Source organism: Lagopus muta, chromosome 10 (assembly GCF_023343835.1).
Source record: "Lagopus muta isolate bLagMut1 chromosome 10, bLagMut1 primary, whole genome shotgun sequence".
NCBI lineage: Eukaryota > Metazoa > Chordata > Aves > Galliformes > Phasianidae > Lagopus > Lagopus muta.
The window spans coordinates 2,033,869-2,053,066 of NC_064442.1; the positions used below are offsets into that span (position 1 = coordinate 2,033,869).

At 39.2% G+C, this 19,198-nt stretch overlaps 1 protein-coding gene across 10 annotated transcripts in view; it reads left to right on the plus strand.

The window, feature by feature from the left end:
- The window catches only part of MEGF11 (multiple EGF like domains 11), a 270,520-nt gene that overhangs the window by 92,551 nt on the left and 158,771 nt on the right, over positions 1 to 19,198 (plus strand). For all 10 annotated transcript variants that reach the window (XM_048955929.1, XM_048955931.1, XM_048955936.1 and 7 more), the window contains one exon: positions 9,920 to 10,012. In XM_048955929.1, the coding sequence (XP_048811886.1) occupies positions 9,920 to 10,012 (93 nt within the window). The remainder of the gene's footprint in view (positions 1 to 9,919; positions 10,013 to 19,198) is intronic.

Genomic DNA, 19,198 nt, shown 5'->3' on the forward strand with positions numbered 1-19,198 from the left:
GGAACCAGATACTCTTTGACTGTTTTCGTAGACATCTATTTTTCTTTCTGTTACAGGATTATAGCATCCCGCTTTATATTTGTGTATTGTTGCACATGCTTTTCACTTCAATAAATGTGTTTAAGGCTCCTCAGGGAATTTTTTCGTGAAACTCCAGACCATTGCAGATATGATTGTGGAGCATTTTTAAATAATTTATCTTCAGTATTTGTAACACAAGTATTTGCTTCTGCAAAGCTTGCTCTCTGGTGCAGTAAGTCAAGAGACTTTTCAATCTATTTAATCCCAAAACCTTCCTTCTTTTTATCAAGATTTTTCTTTTCTGAATGCTGTGATTTACTTGTATTGCTGTAATGCTTAGAAATATGTGCAAAGCCATGAAAAGATAGTCTTCCTTGAAAAAGCTTACAACTTGTGTAAATTGAATCAAATATAGAGACTTTTTCTGGTTAAGAAATAAGAAAGTGTGTATGAAGCACATTATAAGCATTCTTTTGAAGAAATTAAACTAGATATTCAGTATAACAAGTAACATAAGTACGCTTTCAGTTACAGCAATGTTGTGCATATGCAAGCTCTACTAAAGTATAAGTCATGGATTTGTACCTCAGAATTTGATATCTCCCCACTTACATTCACGTGTCACTCTTCTGGAAATACACATTTTAAACAGAATTCCTTTTAAAAACGTCATTGAAATTTTTCATAATGATTATCCTTCCCCAAATATTGTGGAGTAGTTTTCTATAAACATAAATGCCATAAAAATTCCATGCAGTTTTTACCTTATAGTAAAGAGTGGGCAGCTTGAAACAGCTTCTGACTGTGTAGGTAAAAGTTTTTACTTTCTATGCCTATCTTCTCAGGTAGTAGCATGAATCACAAGAACAGGAGAGTGTGTTTTGCCATGTCCCATTAATAGAAAATTTCTCTATACAATTAGGCATTACTAAGAAGTTGGACTTTAGTCTTAATCAGTTGACTTCCTGCTACCCAGAGTTGGTTACAGAAAGTTTGAATTAGTGGCTTCAGATAAGAATCAGTCCCCACAGTTATACAATAATTTGTTCCTGGGGTCTTTTTTTGCAGTTCTTTCAATAAGTTGCTATGAAACACATTACTGTGGTTCCTTTTGAAATGTGAGAAAAGTGAAAAGTGTTTGCATTTAAATATTCCATCCCCAGTAATGTTAGCGTTGCTCATACATTAACATGATCTTCAAACAGAATATACTTCTATTCTTGATTTCATCAGGGTGACCTTCATTTTCAGAGTGCAGCTTGATATGAAATGAAATCTGAAATGCATTGGCCCTCTAGGGCCCATGCCAAAAAATCGCCCGGTCTCAGTGACAGGTTTGCCTTTAGAAATTTCTCCATATTCAACCTATTTCTGTGAGAAACAAAGAAAAGGATTTTTGTTGGATTGGCTTGATGAAATTTGGAGTAAGAATGAAGAAAGAACTTGTGTGGAAAAATCAATGGTTTATTCAATGTGCTATAGACTAAAATTCATCTAGGGGAATTGGTGCGATTTTGTTTTACTCGATGTTGTATTGCTCAGCAAAGGTTGCACAAAGTACCGTGCGGTCCAGACATCTTGATGTAGTTTTGATCCGTTAGAAAAACATTTTTGATGCAGCCATGCTCAATCTCACACGCAGCACATATCCTCAGCCTATGAAAATCAATCAGCAGTGGAGCTGTGTCATTTACTGACAGAAAATAAAATTTTCTTGGCATAAGGCCCACATTTCAGGGCGAGTCAGTAATCAGAGAACGATGGACAAGCAGCGATGCTACGAGATTCAAAAACAAACTGTAGCTGGAATATGGTGGAAATTGCACACAAATAAATTCTCTTACTGCCCTGAGTGATTAAACTGTAGCAAGGGATGCAAGTGCTGTAATTCTGAGGTGGTTTCCCGAGAACAAGGCAAGACAGCTCAGTTATTGAGCGGGCTCTTCAGGCCCAGGCTGACAGATCAGGTTACTCTCTGTGAGTAGGTTTGGCCATTTTTCCATCTGTTAGTGCAAAAGCTGAAAGGATGAGGGATTTCAGTTAGGTACAAGTTTTTCCCTTTTCTCCAACCCATCAAGAATTTCACTTCCTCAGACTACAGAAAAAGAAGAAATTTACCTGAGGTCGGGAACAGAATGACAGAGCTGGGGCCTCCTCTGGCAAATACTTGTGATCGCATTTGGTTTTGGTGAAGTGAGGTCTACCAGATCATATAGAGAGAAAATGAAAGACGGTGCCTAGAAGTGGATGTTAATATTTCTGTGTTACTTGGAGGAAGACAGTAGTGCTGTTATGTTACTGAGGGTGCAATATAAAGCACAATTTGAGCAGTGTAAAGCACAGATTTGCATGAAGTTTGCTGGTTGGATGAATCAAGTTTCAGCAGAAAATTAACTAGTGCAAATGTGCTTCCTACAAATTGCTGGAGAGAGCTGGTCAATTTACCTAAAAAATGGAAGGAGTAGACAGAGGACGCAAGAAGGGAAAAGCTTTCCTGGGTCATAGATTCTGCTCTGCTGATTCAGGATCTCTCTTAACCTCATTAACAGTTTGAACCAGTGGTAATGATTGTTTTAAACCCTGCAGTGAGGCAATGGGAAATCATTTACTAGAAGAAGTTAAATGCTGAAAATTATCCCACAGAATAATATTGTATTAAAATGTTGATTAGAAGAATTGATCTCAGCATAAGTCTTTCCCCTCAACATGGTAGAAAGCAATGATTGTTTCTAGTTGAAGCAGTGGCAGAAAATGCAAAAAATCAGTCTCGGGCCTGAAATGATCAACAATTACCAATAGCTAATTGATCTCCTAGGAGTTCTTTATGTGCTGAGATCCACTTTCTGTTGTGGCAGTGAGAAAGACCGAGCCCTAGACATGGTCGGTAGGTTGGGTGTATGACTTACCTTAAAGCAGTCGAGAGTTAACTTGAAGGTAGAATTTCTCTCTTCAGCCCACCATTCCAGCCTTGTTGCTTGTATCCCCTGCATGGACTGTCATCTCTGCTTTTGGGGTCTTGCCTTTGTATTAGACAGATTACAGAATTACAGAACTGTGGGTGCATGAAGGGACCTGTAGAGATCACAGTCTAAAGATGTTTTGCCTTCATTGCAGAATTTGGTTAGTTTCTTAAACTTCACTTCTTAGTGTCTTTGCCCACATTCTTCTTGCCAGAGCTTCATTTGTTATTTTGTCTGCACATCTATGGATTTGTGTTGCTTTTACCCAGCCTTGCAAGCTGTCCCTTTTGCAGTGCAGGTGCACTTCAAAGATCAGAGTCCTGCAGTGCCTTCCCACAACTCCCTTTTCATGCTTGCGAGTATTGCAGAGCTCTTCTGTTATTCGCACAGCCAAAGATACAAAGTAGTTCAGCGTACTGACCCCAGTTCTGCTCTTCTGACATTTGCTGCTATTAGGAGGCTACTTTTCAGTTCTCATTCAGACACTGTAGAATGGTAAGTACCATCTCCCATTCCCTTTCTCTACCAGAGCAAGTGAAACCTATGGGGCATCCAAATGACACAGAGTCTGTTAAATGTGTGGCTCCTATTGACCTCTCCCTTTGCAGGACTCTAACTTTCTCTATTACTGTCACTGGCACTATTTCATGAACACTGACGTTATGCTGTTCCTTTCTCATGGATGTTATGCTCCAGCTCCACTGTTTTTTGGGCCCATACTGCAATTCTAAAAGTGCTCCACTGGTTTTCTCCGGGCATTTGGAAGTACAGGCCGTCTTTTTTCTACTCTGACCTTCCCCCAGCACAGTGTGCTTCCCTAGCCGCTCGCTAGAGAAAGGCCTACTGCAGGCAATAGTTGCAACAAGGACTAAACTGAATTCTCATCAGTGCCAGATCCTCCACTAATCAGTAAAATGTAAGTAGTCCTTCTGTGGAGTACCAGAGAGTCTGAAACGTGCAGTCTGGCTGAAGTTACATCAGGATCTATAAACTTGTGTCATCTGCCTGAAACACTCAGCCATGACAAGAGTATCAGAGTCCCCGCTTTAACCTTCTCATTAGAGCCACAGGTTGCCATTTGTCTAGTAATAGAAAATGGGCTGAAACTGATGTAAGTTTTGTGCTTATTAACAAATCTTCACCTCCCAGCAGATTCATGTAGGGATTTACTGATATTTTGTCAACGATGACAGTGACGTATGTCAGATTCTGCTCCTGAGAGAAGACAAAACCCTCAAAATGAATGTCCTCAATTCTTTTAGTTTAGCCATTCACAAGTCATCTCTGGCACAGCGTGCTCCATAAGCTTTGGCAGAGTGACAAGACTGAGGATAACACAACGTAGCTGTTCTCCCGAACAGATCAATATCTCACTAAGGCAATGGTCAGAGCCTCCCCATCTCCTGAGCAAGAAAGACCATAGATTCTGTTTGGATTGCATAAATATGTAGTCTCTAACTCCAAATCTGCCAAAAAATGTAATAGTATTACAGCTACTGGAAAAGGAGTTGATCTTATGACCCATTGCTTTTATATGATCTACATCAATTTCATCTTTCCTTTGCTTACATTGATCTCCTTGTTTTTGTATTTTTTTTTATTGGCACTGTCATTAGGTACCAAGGAGATGAAAAATAAGGGTTAGTATACACTGAAACAATAAATTCCTCAAAGCTAGGCAGTCTTTGACATCTTTTCATGTCTTCATCTATTGAGGTTGCTAATCCTGCATTAAATTGCTATCCAAGGTGATAAATTAATAAATGAATCCTGAGCGATAACCACAGAAATAAACATTAAGCAATACTGAGAACAATTATCCCACTTTGTGGAAAAAATTATCCAGGAAGCAATCTAATCAGCATGATTCCTGATAGAAAGTCAGTGATTTAATGGGAGAATCTTCTGTTCCACAAATAAGCAGTAATCTAAAAATATGGGAAACCTTCCTAGCATTAGCTGTAGCCATCCTTCTTCTGCTATCAAACCTCACTTTTCTAAGCACATCCTAAGAGAGCCTAGCCAAAAGCTGACTACAGGCTTATCTAATGAAGCTGATATCTTAGACTCCGCACAACCTGGATTCAGGCCAGTACATTAAAATGGAAGCACCAGAGTGGCCCTGAGTGAACAGATTCATAAAGGATAAAGGGGCAAACATCCTTTTTCATCTTCTTTGACCTCTCTGTATTATCTGAAACTGCTGGCCATGAGATAACTGCTATTTCACTGACAAAATTGTTCTTTCCCCTAAAAGTGGCACTGGAGACTAGAAGAATGCGCTGCGATGGCCCAAACTGATCCAGGGACACATATTAAATTGCAAAGGAAAACATCACTTCTTCCATTAAATGTCTGCTTTGTGGAGTCCAACTACTGTCAAACTGGTTAGGTGACCTGAAGTTACATACCAGCAGCATAGAAAAAAATGCAGGCTTTCCTTTGGTTCACAACAAAGCAAAATGGTCAGAGTTTGGATGAGATCGGTTTGTAGTGAAGAAAATCTGGCAGTCTGCCTGAAGCAGGGCAGAGAAAAGGAAAATGTTTTGAAGAACTTGCAGTCACTGCACAGAGTCCTCTGGGCACGTGCATGATCACAACAGAGCAGTTCATTCTGCGTAGTTATGGGAGAGCATCTTGAGTTTCTCTCTGGCTTTGCTCTCACACTGTAGCATCTGTATCTTCATTTTTGCAGTGTTTTCCATTATTATAAGGTAGCAACAGTTATTTCTACTTTCTGTCGCCTCCTGACTAGACTACAATCCCTGGGCAGAAAGCCTGCAGAGCTTCAGATACTCAAGCTTGTACAGAATGCTCCAGCAGGCTTCTTTAGCAACACATGCTGCTATGAGTGCAGGTCACAAAGCCTGTTTTCTGCTTTCTAGCATGTGTTCCTGTAGACTTTGTTTTGAAGATATTTTGGTTGTCTGTGAAATGAACTCCTACAGGCGGAAGAGGGATGGGACTTTGTTGGGCAGTTTTGGCAGTGGTTGTGAATTTCTCCAGGTTCTAACGACCACTGCAAATGTAGCACTTCCATCACAAGCACAAGATCCATTTTCTTACTCATAGTTTTGTGCAAAAAATACAGAAGTTATATTTTTGGATGAGCTAAAAAAAAAAAACTTTCCCAGAATTAAAACTCAATACTTCATCCACTGGAATGAAACTCTTCTCTAAGTGTACTTCCACTCCTGACAAGAGCCTAAGAAGGCAACTGTAGCAGGTGTTAGCCATGAGTACAAGAAGTCAACGTGTTGATAAAGTAGTGATGAGCAGGGTGTAACAGGGTGTGTAAGACAAGGTTAAGCAGCAGAATTAAACCCCAGAATTAAACCTAGGTTGGGTCCACACAAAAGAATGCAGCACCAAGGAAGACAGAATAGCTCTGGATCCCTGGGCTATGGCTGCTTTTGTCTGGGAGAAACTCACTGTGGTGCCACTTCAAGTAGCTCTGCAATGAAAAGAAATGCTCCTTTCTCTAGGCAGAAGAGGCTGCCCCACTTAGCAGTGTACTACTCAGTAACAGCATCCTGCTGGGGATGCTGCTTGGGGACATGGATGTTTAATATACCGAGTCCAAATTCAGGAAAACAATTAAAAAATAAGTGTTTATTGTTAGAGAAATCTATGTGGTCATTTCAGGTTTGAAAGGAATTTAATCTTTAGGTCTATTTCTCTGAGTATTGACCTTATGTATTAAAAAAATCCCACTGTTTATAATTATAAAGGAGGTGATAAGCATCAAATGAATTGTTACAGAAGCCTTTTGTTGACTTTTTTCCATGATAAGGAGCAGTTGCTGTGTGACCTTGAATATGGTCAAATAACTCATGCTAAACGCATTGCTGCAAAGATGGCATTTTGGCAGGGCTTTGATGTAGGTCATTTTATTACCAGGCTGAATCAAACTACAAACTGATCTTAAACTCATGCCAAGAATGCTAATAATAAATTGATCAATGAGGTGCTGGATTGTTCAAGAGAATTGGTCGAGGGAAAATGCAGACATAAAAAGTCTGGGATTCCAAAAGATGAGCTGCTTGGGCTTTCATACTGGGAGGAATTATATTCCTTGCATTAGTGTAAGTTTTCTTTACTCCAGGGGCTTTTAGCTGTATGTTGAGCAGGGCAATACCAAAAAGTATATATACTTATCCTTATTTTTCTTGACCTTTATGTGCAAGTAATTTTTATAGTTCCATTAACTAGTAAGATCATTTGCAAACCACTGTATAAAGTATATTATGAAGAATGCCTTGGGGACCATCGTATCCTATTATGCTGAATGTTAATAGAATGAAAAATTAATTTAAACTCTACAGATTAGAGCAAGACAAGACTTCCCTTCTATAAGGGAAATTTCAAATTTTATTTGCCGTGATAAAATATTGAGTGATACCCAAATGTGACCTTTATGTGGACCTTTATAGGCCTGATTTGAGGCAGGCAATGCGTGAGTCTGGTTATTTGTCTCCTCACACAAAGTGACATATAAAAGCTTCACTTTTTTTAATAAGGGGGATTTCTGTGACCCCATTTATAGGATTAGTCCTGTGTAATTTCACAGCTTTAAATGAATGCATTCTAGTAAGTTCATGGTTGCTTGCTTAGCAAATTACAAAGCAGAGGTGAGATCACGCAGAGTTCCAAGGATTGTCTTTACCTTTCTTACCTCTCTAATTGCTCTCTAAACATTGTCATCTTCAAGTACAATGGACTTCAAAATGCCTAGAAAACAAAGATGCAAAAATTGTGTGTTTCACATGGGCTGCTTTAGAGGAGGAGCAGCATCTTGAGTCCTGCTTACAAGTCTCACATAGCACACTTCTCAAGAGACTGGAGTGTTATTAAAGAAGTCAGCACTTCTGTCTATAGACAAGTAATTAAGTGAGGTTTATTATCTCAATTAGCTATTAGTATTTCATATTTATTTTAACAAGTTAAGGTGTAGTATGTCTTTGTGGCTAAATCAACAAAATTTATACCAGTAATTAGCAGGTGTTTTGTCATTTGGAAAAGTAATAGTCCACCATCAGCTTTCCTGCTGTTGAGAGCTGACCTGTTGCACGTTTTACATGGAAGGACGATTGATTAATGTAAATGCCTATAAAGGGAACAGAAAAAATCTCAGTTTTGATTTCCTTAACTCTAGTAAAACTTATGTGTTAAGAGTTACATCAGTGCAAAATGTACTCTGGTGAAGCTACGTGAAGCACAGCTTTCTAAGTAGCCATATCCCAGCATGTCGGGTACCTTTCTGCACAATGTGCTTTCAGTAGCAACACATACATTTGTGGCTGTCATTTGTGTGAACTGCTCCTTGTCGTAGGTAACCAGTCACTTCTCAGTGACTGCATGAAGGCTGGAACTTCTTTATGGAAAAATGCTGTTTTTCTAATATGCTGTCTTGAATTTCATCTTACATCTGTAGGCTAGGATGCCTCACTGTCTTCTGAAACTAACTCAAGTGAAATAAATGCACAAAAGATTAGGACAATTAGTGACTAGAGAATTAGCTATCAATATTTCATGCTCTCTGCAATACTGTCTAAACACAAGATATGAAATAAGAATAAATTTCAGTTCTGACATGTAGTGAACCTAAAAAAGAAATGACTAAGCTCTTGCAGTTGTAACAGGGCAGTATCCTCATCAGTGGTCACATGTGACTTGATGGATAAAGAGCAGGAAGATCTGTCCAGTGGGATTATTGAAAGATCACACATCATTTAAAGTTGGACTTAAATATATTGTGAATATGTTGTTGGGTTTGGTCTCCAAGGACCCGAACATAGAATAGGCAGCAAAATGTTTCTGTTGGCTTTGATACCAGGCTGAGTGCTCCAAGATGTGCTCCAATCTGATAGTCCAAATAGGATGTCAAGCACAGCAGAAACTGCTTAAATTTTCAAGTCAGTGGTGGAAAATGTGTTTTCAGTGGGGTAGCTGGAACCTGGATGTTCTTGGTTAAGTAAGTACAATACCCACATTTCCCATCTGGTATAAAAACACAGGATGTGCAAACAATAAAGCTCTTTCAATGTAGTGATCAAATTGCTGCTGCATCATGTTCATTAAGAGCATGTTAGTTTAGATGAAAATTATGTTTCAAATTTACCATCAGGTTAAAATCACTTTCACACAAAGCTTCTGGCAATGTCCTGAGTGGTGAAATAGAAATAGGGCACTAAGTAAGGATCTGCTTTTAAAGTAGATTTGTTTGTTTGTGACAGGCATACACTGGAAAGTAAATTATACACCCCAGCAGCACAGGAGAAAAAATGTCTTAAAACCATGAACTATTCCTACAAGGGAAGAAGAAAAAGAAATTCTCCTATGTGTGTCCCTAGGTTAACTGGCAAGTGAGACACCAGCTGCGTTTTCATAGTTTGAGGATCTTGATCTTTCAGTAACCCAAAAGTGGACAAATATGGTAGAGAATACTTCAGTTATGGAAAACTTGATGACCTCGAGAAGACAAGCCTGCACTTATGCACTTTGTGTAGTAAAATTATTCCTTTTCCTCACGCTATTTTGCACAAATCTGTTTTTGGGTCTTTGGAATTCCATTTTCTTTCATGAACTGGAACAACTTGAATGCAATAAAGGAATCTGGTATTCTGTAATTATAATAATCCTAAGTGTCAGTTTGTTAAAAATTTTATTATGAAGCAAAACTGCTAACCAAAGTAATTTCTGGTGTTAGAGTTTTTCATTACAAAGAGCTGAACTGACAAATGAGTTTATTGCTGTCTAGAGAACTATATTTTATTTTGGTCACTTAGTATTAATTAAATCTTACAAGTAATTATTTTTTGTTTGTTTTCTTTGTTGAATATTTTTAAACAAAATATTGCTCTCTAAGGCACAGTTTAGTGGATGTTTACCACCAGCTTAATATATTTACAAAACTGTGTATTATTTCTTCTTAACAGCACTCTGCACAGAGGAGTGTGTGCATGGAAGATGTGTTTCTCCTGACACTTGTCATTGTGAACCAGGATGGGGAGGCACTGATTGCTCTAGCGGTGAGTAAAGATTACAAAAGTGTAATAAAGATATATACTGCTATTAAAAATTGTAGGAAACAAAGCAGTGGCCTTAGAAATTGGATGCTTTAAATGGAAATTGAAGCTTGTCAGTTGGTTGTTTTGCAGTGATTAATGTGTGATATTACCCCTTCCTACAGTAGTGACTTTCGATTTTTCTCTTGTTCTCATGAAGAAATGTTAAATGCAGTGAAGGATGCTCTTAATGCTTTCTATCCTGTTATTGGAATACCAATGTAGATATTATACCTCTATTATCGTTTTTTTTTCTTCAATCTTTCTACTTCAAATTCTTCATTAAGAATTTTGTGTAGTAGTTGGGGTATTTTCTAGACACAATACTTGTCCAATGGAAGCCAGTGGGAGTTTTACCATTGACTCTTCATGCAGCTCAGGTTCTTCCTTCTGACTTGAATCCACACCCTGAATTATCTGTACTGCGCAAGGTAGGAAAATGGGAGAGATGGGAGTTCTATACTGTTTACTCGAAAATCAATTCACACTTTAGGCTTTCAGTTCTTTCAGTTGGAGATTTTCATATCGAAGTTTCTTAATTGACAAAGGTAAGTTTAAGTCTACGTGACTAGTTCATGTTAGAGTGAGACAGCGAGCATTCTTTCTGGTAAAAACATCAGAGATGGATGTAAAATTGGTCCAGTCAATTACTGACATAACAGAAATAAGCTTGTTAATTGAACTCTATGTATTAGGCAAGTAAGTAAAGCTCATATACAAAGATCTTTATAGTCAGTTAATGAACAAACATTTTATTTTGCTGTTAGTCTCTCCCTGCCTTGCGAATTGATTGTGATCTTAAGAAAGAGACATCATTACCAGGCAAAAGATAACAGGTAAAGGTCACCATGAGAAGTGAACAAGAGTTCAATTTGACTGAGGGAACACCTACAGAGGCTAAAGTCAATGGGACAGAATGTTCTCTGGTTGCCTGTCTTCTGTCTGCAGCTTTGCTGCTGTCTCCCCACTTACAGCAGGAAAGGCAACTATGATAGGAAGGGGAGCAGAAAGAAAAGCCATGTAACCATTTGGGATGACCTGACATGTAGACAAGGGAAAAACTTGGAAGGCATAACTTACTACATATCTATCTAGAACAATACTGCTATCTTGAGAAAAATAGTTCTTTTAATTGTAAAATAATGTAGTGTCTCAGATAATTATTTTATCCTTTGGTTATTTTTGGCAATAGATAATGATCAACCTAACAGGCAGTGGGTTTTTATACCCTGCATAGGTACTTAGAGCATTTCAAAAGTGAGAAAATAATAAAATCCTTGTGATAACATGGGCATACATCACATGTTCAATTACACACACATGCATGCACACTAGGAGTAACAAGCATTCCAAAGCACGAATGGGCCTTGGGAACTAAAACTAGCCAGTGACTCATATTAAATTACACTAATCTTGCAAGTGAAGATAAAAAGAAAAAGAAGGTTTTTCCTATATTGAATATTTAGCTTTTTAAAGTAATTAGGAATATTAAAGCACTGACAAAGATTGAGGTAGAAACATTATTCATAACTTTTATTTCCGCACTGGGCAGCAATCCAGTATATTTCATTTATGAGATTTCAGCAGTGGAAAGAGAAGCAGTAGCCAATTCCTAAATTAAATATGCCCTGTTAACTTTTATAAATGATAGCCCAGGATTAGCTTCAAAATTTAAGCTTACATTTTATTAATATAATTAGTGTGTTCACTGGACTATTGTGCCCATTGTCTTTCATTCCACTTGTTATATGCTGGGCAGCACAGATTCTTGTCCTAAGGTCTGATCTGACAAGCACCACTGTCGAGTGTAATGCTTGTAAGTGTGAATGGCCTCACTGAAGTTAGCTTTTACTGCAGCCATGAGAGTTACTCACTTTTATGCCTGATACTAAAAGTTTGGATGACTGGTCTCCTTACTGTTCGGAAACCTTGTTTGAATTAAAAGGTATAGAACAGTTATCAGCTGGATTCTTTACAGTCATTGCTCTGAGCATTTCCACAAGAGACGCTGAGAGCCTTTTCCTGGCTGATGCTGATACAATTCAGATACAATGGTGATTCACACGTTGGGACTTACCTTTATCCATCAGTAATTTGGAAAACTATATTCACTTTTACTGGACTAATCTATTACCTGTGTCTACTTTCTTCTTCTTACTTCATTAATGTTGAATAGGTGTATGAAGGATACATGTCTGCAGTGACAAATAAATGTGATTTGTTAGGTGTTTCTGAATGGCTGGTAAAGCTGTGCTCCAGATAAACTGAAGCTGTTGGTTATATCCCAGCCACAGGTTCTGTGTGTGGCCCTCGAGCTTTGCTATGTGAACCTCAGTATGAGTGATTTCATAAAGTCATAGGCATATTGCTTTTACTGTTGGCAACTTGGAACTGTTTTACTGGGAAAGCAATTGCTTGGCAAAACGCTCTCTTTAGATTTGAAAAATCACACAGGAGAAGTAATTGTTTCCTGAAAGTGACATTAAGAAAGGGAGCCTGATTGACACTGGGTGTCATTGTTGTGTACCTGGAAAAGGCCTGTGGATGCTCACCCAGCTTGAGGTATCTCAACACTGCAAGCCAGACTAGTGTAGCTTTCTAAAATTTATGTATATCCACATTTGATTTGGTGACTCACATTCAAACGTAACCAGAGCTCCAGCACAAGGTCCAAGTGTCACTTCAAAACCGAAAGTCAGGTCCAAATGTTTGGGTTTTTTTCTTCATTTGGTGTGCTGCAAAGAGTGCCTGCGCTAGGAAAGCATGTGGATTCTGACACTGAGCATAGATTTCCTAGAGAGGCACTGTTCTGATGTTAAATCCAGTTTCTTTGCGTTATTGTTCTCCCTTGACTGGAATATATACAGTTAAATGGTTTGAATAGTTACAGCGACAGCCTGTAGTCATCCAAACAATCTAAAATCCTTTTCAGACTTCATTTCATGCTTTCATAAAACTCAGCCTGTAAGACAGCAGTCAGAAATCTCACCGTTTTGTGCAGCTTCCAGTGACTGATTGTGGTACTGATGGTGGTGTGTTGGAGTTCATCTGTTGTCAAGGTTAAAATAAGTTCAGATGAATTGCTAAACAATTATAAGAAAAAAAAAAAGGTGCCATATTCAGCTCTGCATGCCTCTATACCTGTGTTTTACTGCATGCTGTTGTACATCTGTTGATGCCTGCAGGCCTAGCCTTGATTTCATGCTATAAAGCTGCAATATATTAAGGCTTGATTACCATAACAATAAAAAGAGAAGTAATGAGGTATTAACTAAAGAAGCTCTTGAATAAGAAGTTTTTCAAGGTTTTAATGATGTTAAAAATTGAAAGTCTTTAAAAAGCACATACCTTTTCCCTTCTCTTTCAACTTGGTTTTGATTTGTTTAAAATCATGCCCATTATGTCCATGCAATCTGCAGTGTTTTGTTGGGTTTTTTGATACAAAGGAAAATGGCAAATGCTCTGTGTGAACTTACCTGCTCACCTGTCCAATTATTTCAAAGCAATTAACTTCAAACAGTATGATATACTGGTGTGAAGTTCTGGTAGGAATATAATTGACTGTTGGTGGTTACCTGGCCTTTTCTGGGTCTTGAAAATAACCATCTGTATTTGTAAGTATTTAGGCCCCATTCCAGGAAAGCACTTAAGCATGTCCTTAAGTTGACACATGAGCAGAACTTTTCATCTACTTTAAATGAAGCAGGTGTCTGAGGATGTTGCTGAGTCAATTTTGAAGAAACAACTAAAAATATCTCAGTGAAGTCTAAGACCCTCATTGAATTCATCAGGCCTATAGAGAAGAAGGTTCTCTCTCTTCCACAATGCCAAAGCTCATCAGGCTGCATTACCGAAGACTTATTTTTACTCTAACAAGTATTTTTCACTGTGAGGAAGATCACCAATATCTTCCTGCAAAACGGGGTTCACCAAACAGTGGACAACAGGTAGGAAAAGGAAAGTTCAGAGCAAGCACCCTGAATTATAAGCAAGAACCTTCCAAAACTGTGTGTGCCAGTTTCAGAAATTTCAAAGTAAAGAAACAGAGAAGTTGTAATGACAAACTAAAGTGGTTTTCAACATGTTTGCTTTCCTAGTAGTTTCAGCAGAAAATATAGTACTGTCCAAAGTGTAATAAAATGGATGTTGGCATAATAATGCCAAACCATCCTTCATGCTTCAGCCACCTGAGGAGGGGGGCTATGCTATTGCTGCCTGGCATGGGCAGCTCAGTGCTGTACACATATGTATAACAAGATTTCTTTGGAAAGAATGTTCCATAGAAATGATCATCAAGAGTAAGAAAGTATTTCATTTTGTCAAAAATAGCCAAGGTCATAACAACAGGCGAGTATAACCTAACAGCAAGATCACATTTAAGGATATAGCCCTAGAGCAGCTGGAGTGCTTCAGTTCTGAAACTTGTGATGAATGAGAACTGCAGACACTGTGCTAAATCTGAAATGGGGTGTTGCTTGACAAGTTATGAAAGAAATAGTAGAAATCTCAGGAGAAAAAGTGAGTATTTTAAATGGGTCCATGGCGTTCTGCAGGTTTGCTTTTGGCTTCCATACTCTCAGAATGCTTTGAACTATTTCTGAAGAAGACATAAAGCTCAAAGGAATGCTGGGACGCGTGTGACTTGTGTACAAAGCATTAAATGAAATTCAACTTAAGATCAGGGATGTATCTGATGGAATCATTAGCTAAGTTTTTGTCCTTGGCTTCTGAAGACAGGAGGACTGACTGGGAAGGTACCCTGGGAAGAGGTGTGTACAGGTGTGGATCCTCAACAGTTCCAGTCCTTGAGTGGAGTGCTACTTTGGTTCAGGGCCTGTCCTTGAAAGACGGCTGTCCATGTTTCCTGTGTAGGAGTTTGTCTCTGCAACAAGTTTGTATCACGAGGACTGCTTCATCAATGTGACAGAATTTGAGAGATGTTTCTATTTCCAGTGAACCCTTGTATTTCATACATCAGTGCAAAATCTAAGTTTAGGTAAAATTTCTAAAAATCTGTTTAAAAGCAGACTGTGGTCTTTTAATACACATTTCACTTAAGCTAAGCTCAAACTTCAGCTTAATGCTGATATGATTTGCAGATTCAGTGACAGCTGCATCATGCAAAGAGATGTACATGTATAAAGGCAAGCTCCAGTGAGGGTGCACACAAGGATCTTTTGTATCAATTACAAAGCAGAATGGATCTCTTTCTTTCAGATTGTTCTTCCTTAAACATCCCAATCCCTTCAACCTCTGAGCTAGTGTGCTCAGGTAAGCAGCTGCTGTCTCATTTCTGCCTCTGCAGGCTGTGGAGCCCACGCATGCTCACACGTCAGGTTGTCTGTGCAAGGCCATCTCTGTAGCAGCTGCACTTCCTGGGACAGCCTACACAGGACAGCCTGTAACCAGGGAGCTGAGCATAAACACAAGCTGCTGTTCAGCACAGTTAGCACAGCAGCATGTCCTGCCTATATATTTTTACACAGATAATTTGGCTGCATTAAACTGGACTAATCCATAATTTTTCATTCTGTGGGAATAGTTTTTCTCTCACTGAAGCTGCTAATATTGCTACTCACGTGGTTGTGGTATTTTCTTCTCTCTCTGTAGCAGCCATGGTAGTATACTCTTAGCTTCTAAGAGTTAACTGCTTTGGAGATGCTGTGAGCTTAATTTGCCTGGTCTTTTCCCCAGAGTAACTGGACCAAGTAAAAGCCAACAGTGGATCCTGGAAAGGGAAATGTAGATTCAAGATTTACTTTGGAGAGAAATTGCTTTTTGCACCTCTGCTGTGTGATTCATTGATGATGAGTAGATCAGTTGCCAGTTGTCCTGAAAGTTGTACTGAAGAGGGTAAAAAATAGAAATTCAGCACCCTGTGTCCTTTTCCTTTTTATCTTCATCTTCACTGTCACGGGGTGGGAAAGGACTTCCTTGAATCAGCTGCTCTTGTCTGAGGCCCATGTAGTGACAAATCATTCTCCCCCATCAGTTCCAGCTCTCCTTTGAGGCTGCCTCCTTTGAATGATTTTGAAGATTTCATTGAGCTGTCCTCACTCTGCTTCGGTCCCTGGAGTTCTGCCTTGCTCACAGCATTGCTCTTCAGATGTGATCTAGCAATGTACTTCATGTGTATGAGTAGTACTTTTAAAGTCATTAACGAACAACTGATGTTTTTTATGTAAGATAAATGCTTAAGTCATTATCTGAATGGGACCATAAGTGATGAGGGGGGAAATCAGGTTGATGAGGATCTCATTTAGGGACCAGGAGAGTTACGAAGTATCATCCTGGTTTATCAATGACAGTTCCTTCTTTCAATGTGTTAAAGCCAAACCCAGCTTCACCAAAAAAAAAAAAAATAAAAGAGAGCCCCAAGCTCAATGCTGGGTGTCCCACAGAGGTGGACAATCTGCAGGGCACTGATCTGAACACGTCTGCCAGTTGTAGACAGAGGTGATGCTTTGACCTACCGCATAGGTGAGTGCCAGAGGGCAGAGAAGTGATAGGAAAATAATACAGGTATGTAGTGTGATAAGCCTCCAGGTGTAAAATATTATTTTAATGTATAATGTTATCAGAATAATTCTGCACAACTATGTAATTATTGCAATATTACTACAATCATCTCCTCTGTTAAATCATCCAGTTCTTTCTACGTTTGTCTGCTTTAGTTGAAGAGATGAGCCACAATGAGTTATATGCTAGAGCGAATATTCATATAGAACTCAGATGATCTGTTAAAACCAGGCTTCTCATTTGTAGCTAGGTCTATAGTTGTAATTCTGGTATACATATACATTGATATAAGGCATTTGGTGGGCAAACGGGAAGTAGGAGGCCAGAGCTGATGGCCATCTGAGCATAGCACCTCACGTTTTCTTGTTCTCGTGCCTCTCATGAGCTGTATGTGACCAGGATGGAAATTCTGCATTCTGTGTAACTGAACTGTCAGACAATTGGATCATGCCTTGTACTTCTAGAAAGTCAATCTGCTGACTCTCTGAATCCAACTCTGAATTCATGCTGTAATCCAAAGACAAGAGAGGTTATGTGCAAATTTTTTGGCGTAAAACCTTACTTGTAGCCCATCATTAGGGACTGAGGGCTTTAGAGGGGGGGCATGCAGAGACGCTCAGATTTCATAGAAGAGAAAGGGGCATGTGTATAGGAATGCTGGGAGCAAGCAGGGTTCTGTGTTGAAGTTTTGTTCGTGACCAAGGCAATTGTGTTGATGAGTTGTCTCTAATTGGGAGTACAGGTTTACACTTCAAGGGTAATTTCCAGTAAAGGAAATGTGGTTGCTAGTGCTGAATGGGCTTAATGCATTCTGGTGCAGGTCTTCCTGAGGTTATACAAGGGGGAATTTGGCTGACATACACTTTTTTTTGCCTGCCTAATTGTTGAGAACTGAGGAGACTTTATATTAAAGCAGTATATGCGTTATGAGTTGTTAGTTTTATTAATTTGACTGAGGTTTTCTTCACTTTGGACAGGGTAATAGCTATAAAAGAAGGAATCTACTAAAATATCTTTTTTAATGAACTGAATTTCTAATGTTAAATTTCATTGCTGAAGCATCTTGCTGTAATGTGGCTTTAAATGTGCACTACACAAATGAACAGACTTTAGATCAATTTAAAAGTACCACTGCTATCATTTCATGGCCTGGATGCTAAAGTGCTGTCACTTGGAGAAAAGAGCAGAATTCCTTCTGTCATAGTGCAGGCAGAAGTCTCAGGTTTAGACACCCATTGAAAAGTATTCCCAGGGTTTTTGCTTGGTAACAGAAAAAACAAGTGTAATGGTTCTAAGCTGATTATTTCAGTGCTTGCTAGAGTGATGCATTTCAAAGAATGCTTGAGAGGGCAGAGCTCTGCTCACTGCTGGCCCTAAGGTATCAGCAAACCCCTGTGAGCTGGTTCAGGTGGCTGCAGCAGAGGAGCCTGAGGCTGGCTCTGACTTCTGCTGGGTTCTGAGTAGCTGTCTCCAGAGATGTGTGATACAAGTGGGAAAGACCCTGCTGCCCCTTCACCTGTTTGTGTTCTTGGGATGTTTCCACAGAGATGCTCTTCCTACTTACAGTGCTATTTTAAAGGCAGTGATTAAGCATCAAAGTCAGAAGGGATTTTCCTTCTTTCTCTCGTCCACCAGTTGTGTTATTGTATGGTATGATAACATATTTCTGAAGTGAAATGTTTTCATAAAATGTTTCTCTGACTAATCTTGTTCTGCTAAATTACACTTCTGAAAAGACCCTCAAATAGATACCCTGATACTTGTCTGGAATCCTTATAAAACTTGGAAAAAGAGTTTGCCACGAGAGAAGATATCTTGTGTCCTCAGTGAAATGTTTGTTGAAACAGCTGGTTTGCTTCAGTGATGTGGAGAGAAATAATGAAATAGCAGAGGGCTGAACTACAGCCTATCTGGCTGTGAAAGCAAGGATGGGAGAGGGGCTTCATACCACTGCTCACAGGTGAGCATTTACTCTTGCTGCTAATCTAGCTTTGGCAAGGAATGCAGAGAGCCCTTAGTTATCTGTGCAGAAAAGCATACAAAATAAGGAAATATGTTATGGCCAAAGCAAAAAAATGAGCAGATGGTGTGCTAGCACCATACCTGCCTCTCTGAGGGGATTGCTGTAGCACAGCCACCACTTACAAACACACTGTTATGAACTGAGACCAAACCCAGGAAGAACAAGGGGAACATGATACACATGGAAGCACGGAACTGACACAGAACAAAATAAAGATTGAAGTATGACAGAGGAAGAATGTGGGGGGAATAGAGGAAACCTAGTAACAGTGAGACAACAGGCAGAAGCAGCTGGGGACAGGAAGAGCACAGATAAACAGAACTGAGAAAATGAATGGTGAAATGCAGTAGTTGTGGAAAATGAACACTTCAGTGTTCATGCGAGGCACTGACCATTTCAGACCTGTGAGCAGTGAATGCCTCATTCTACAGAGAAGAATGTACAAATTTGGTTCAAATTAAAGTAGAAGGAGGGGAGAATAGAATGGTGGTGGAAGAGAAGATGCTACAGACAGGCCAATAATGGTGAAAATTGCTGTTAATTTGAGAGAACAAAAGAAATGGCAAAGATCAAGGGGAGGCAAACCCTGATGTGCCAGGTATTGCCTC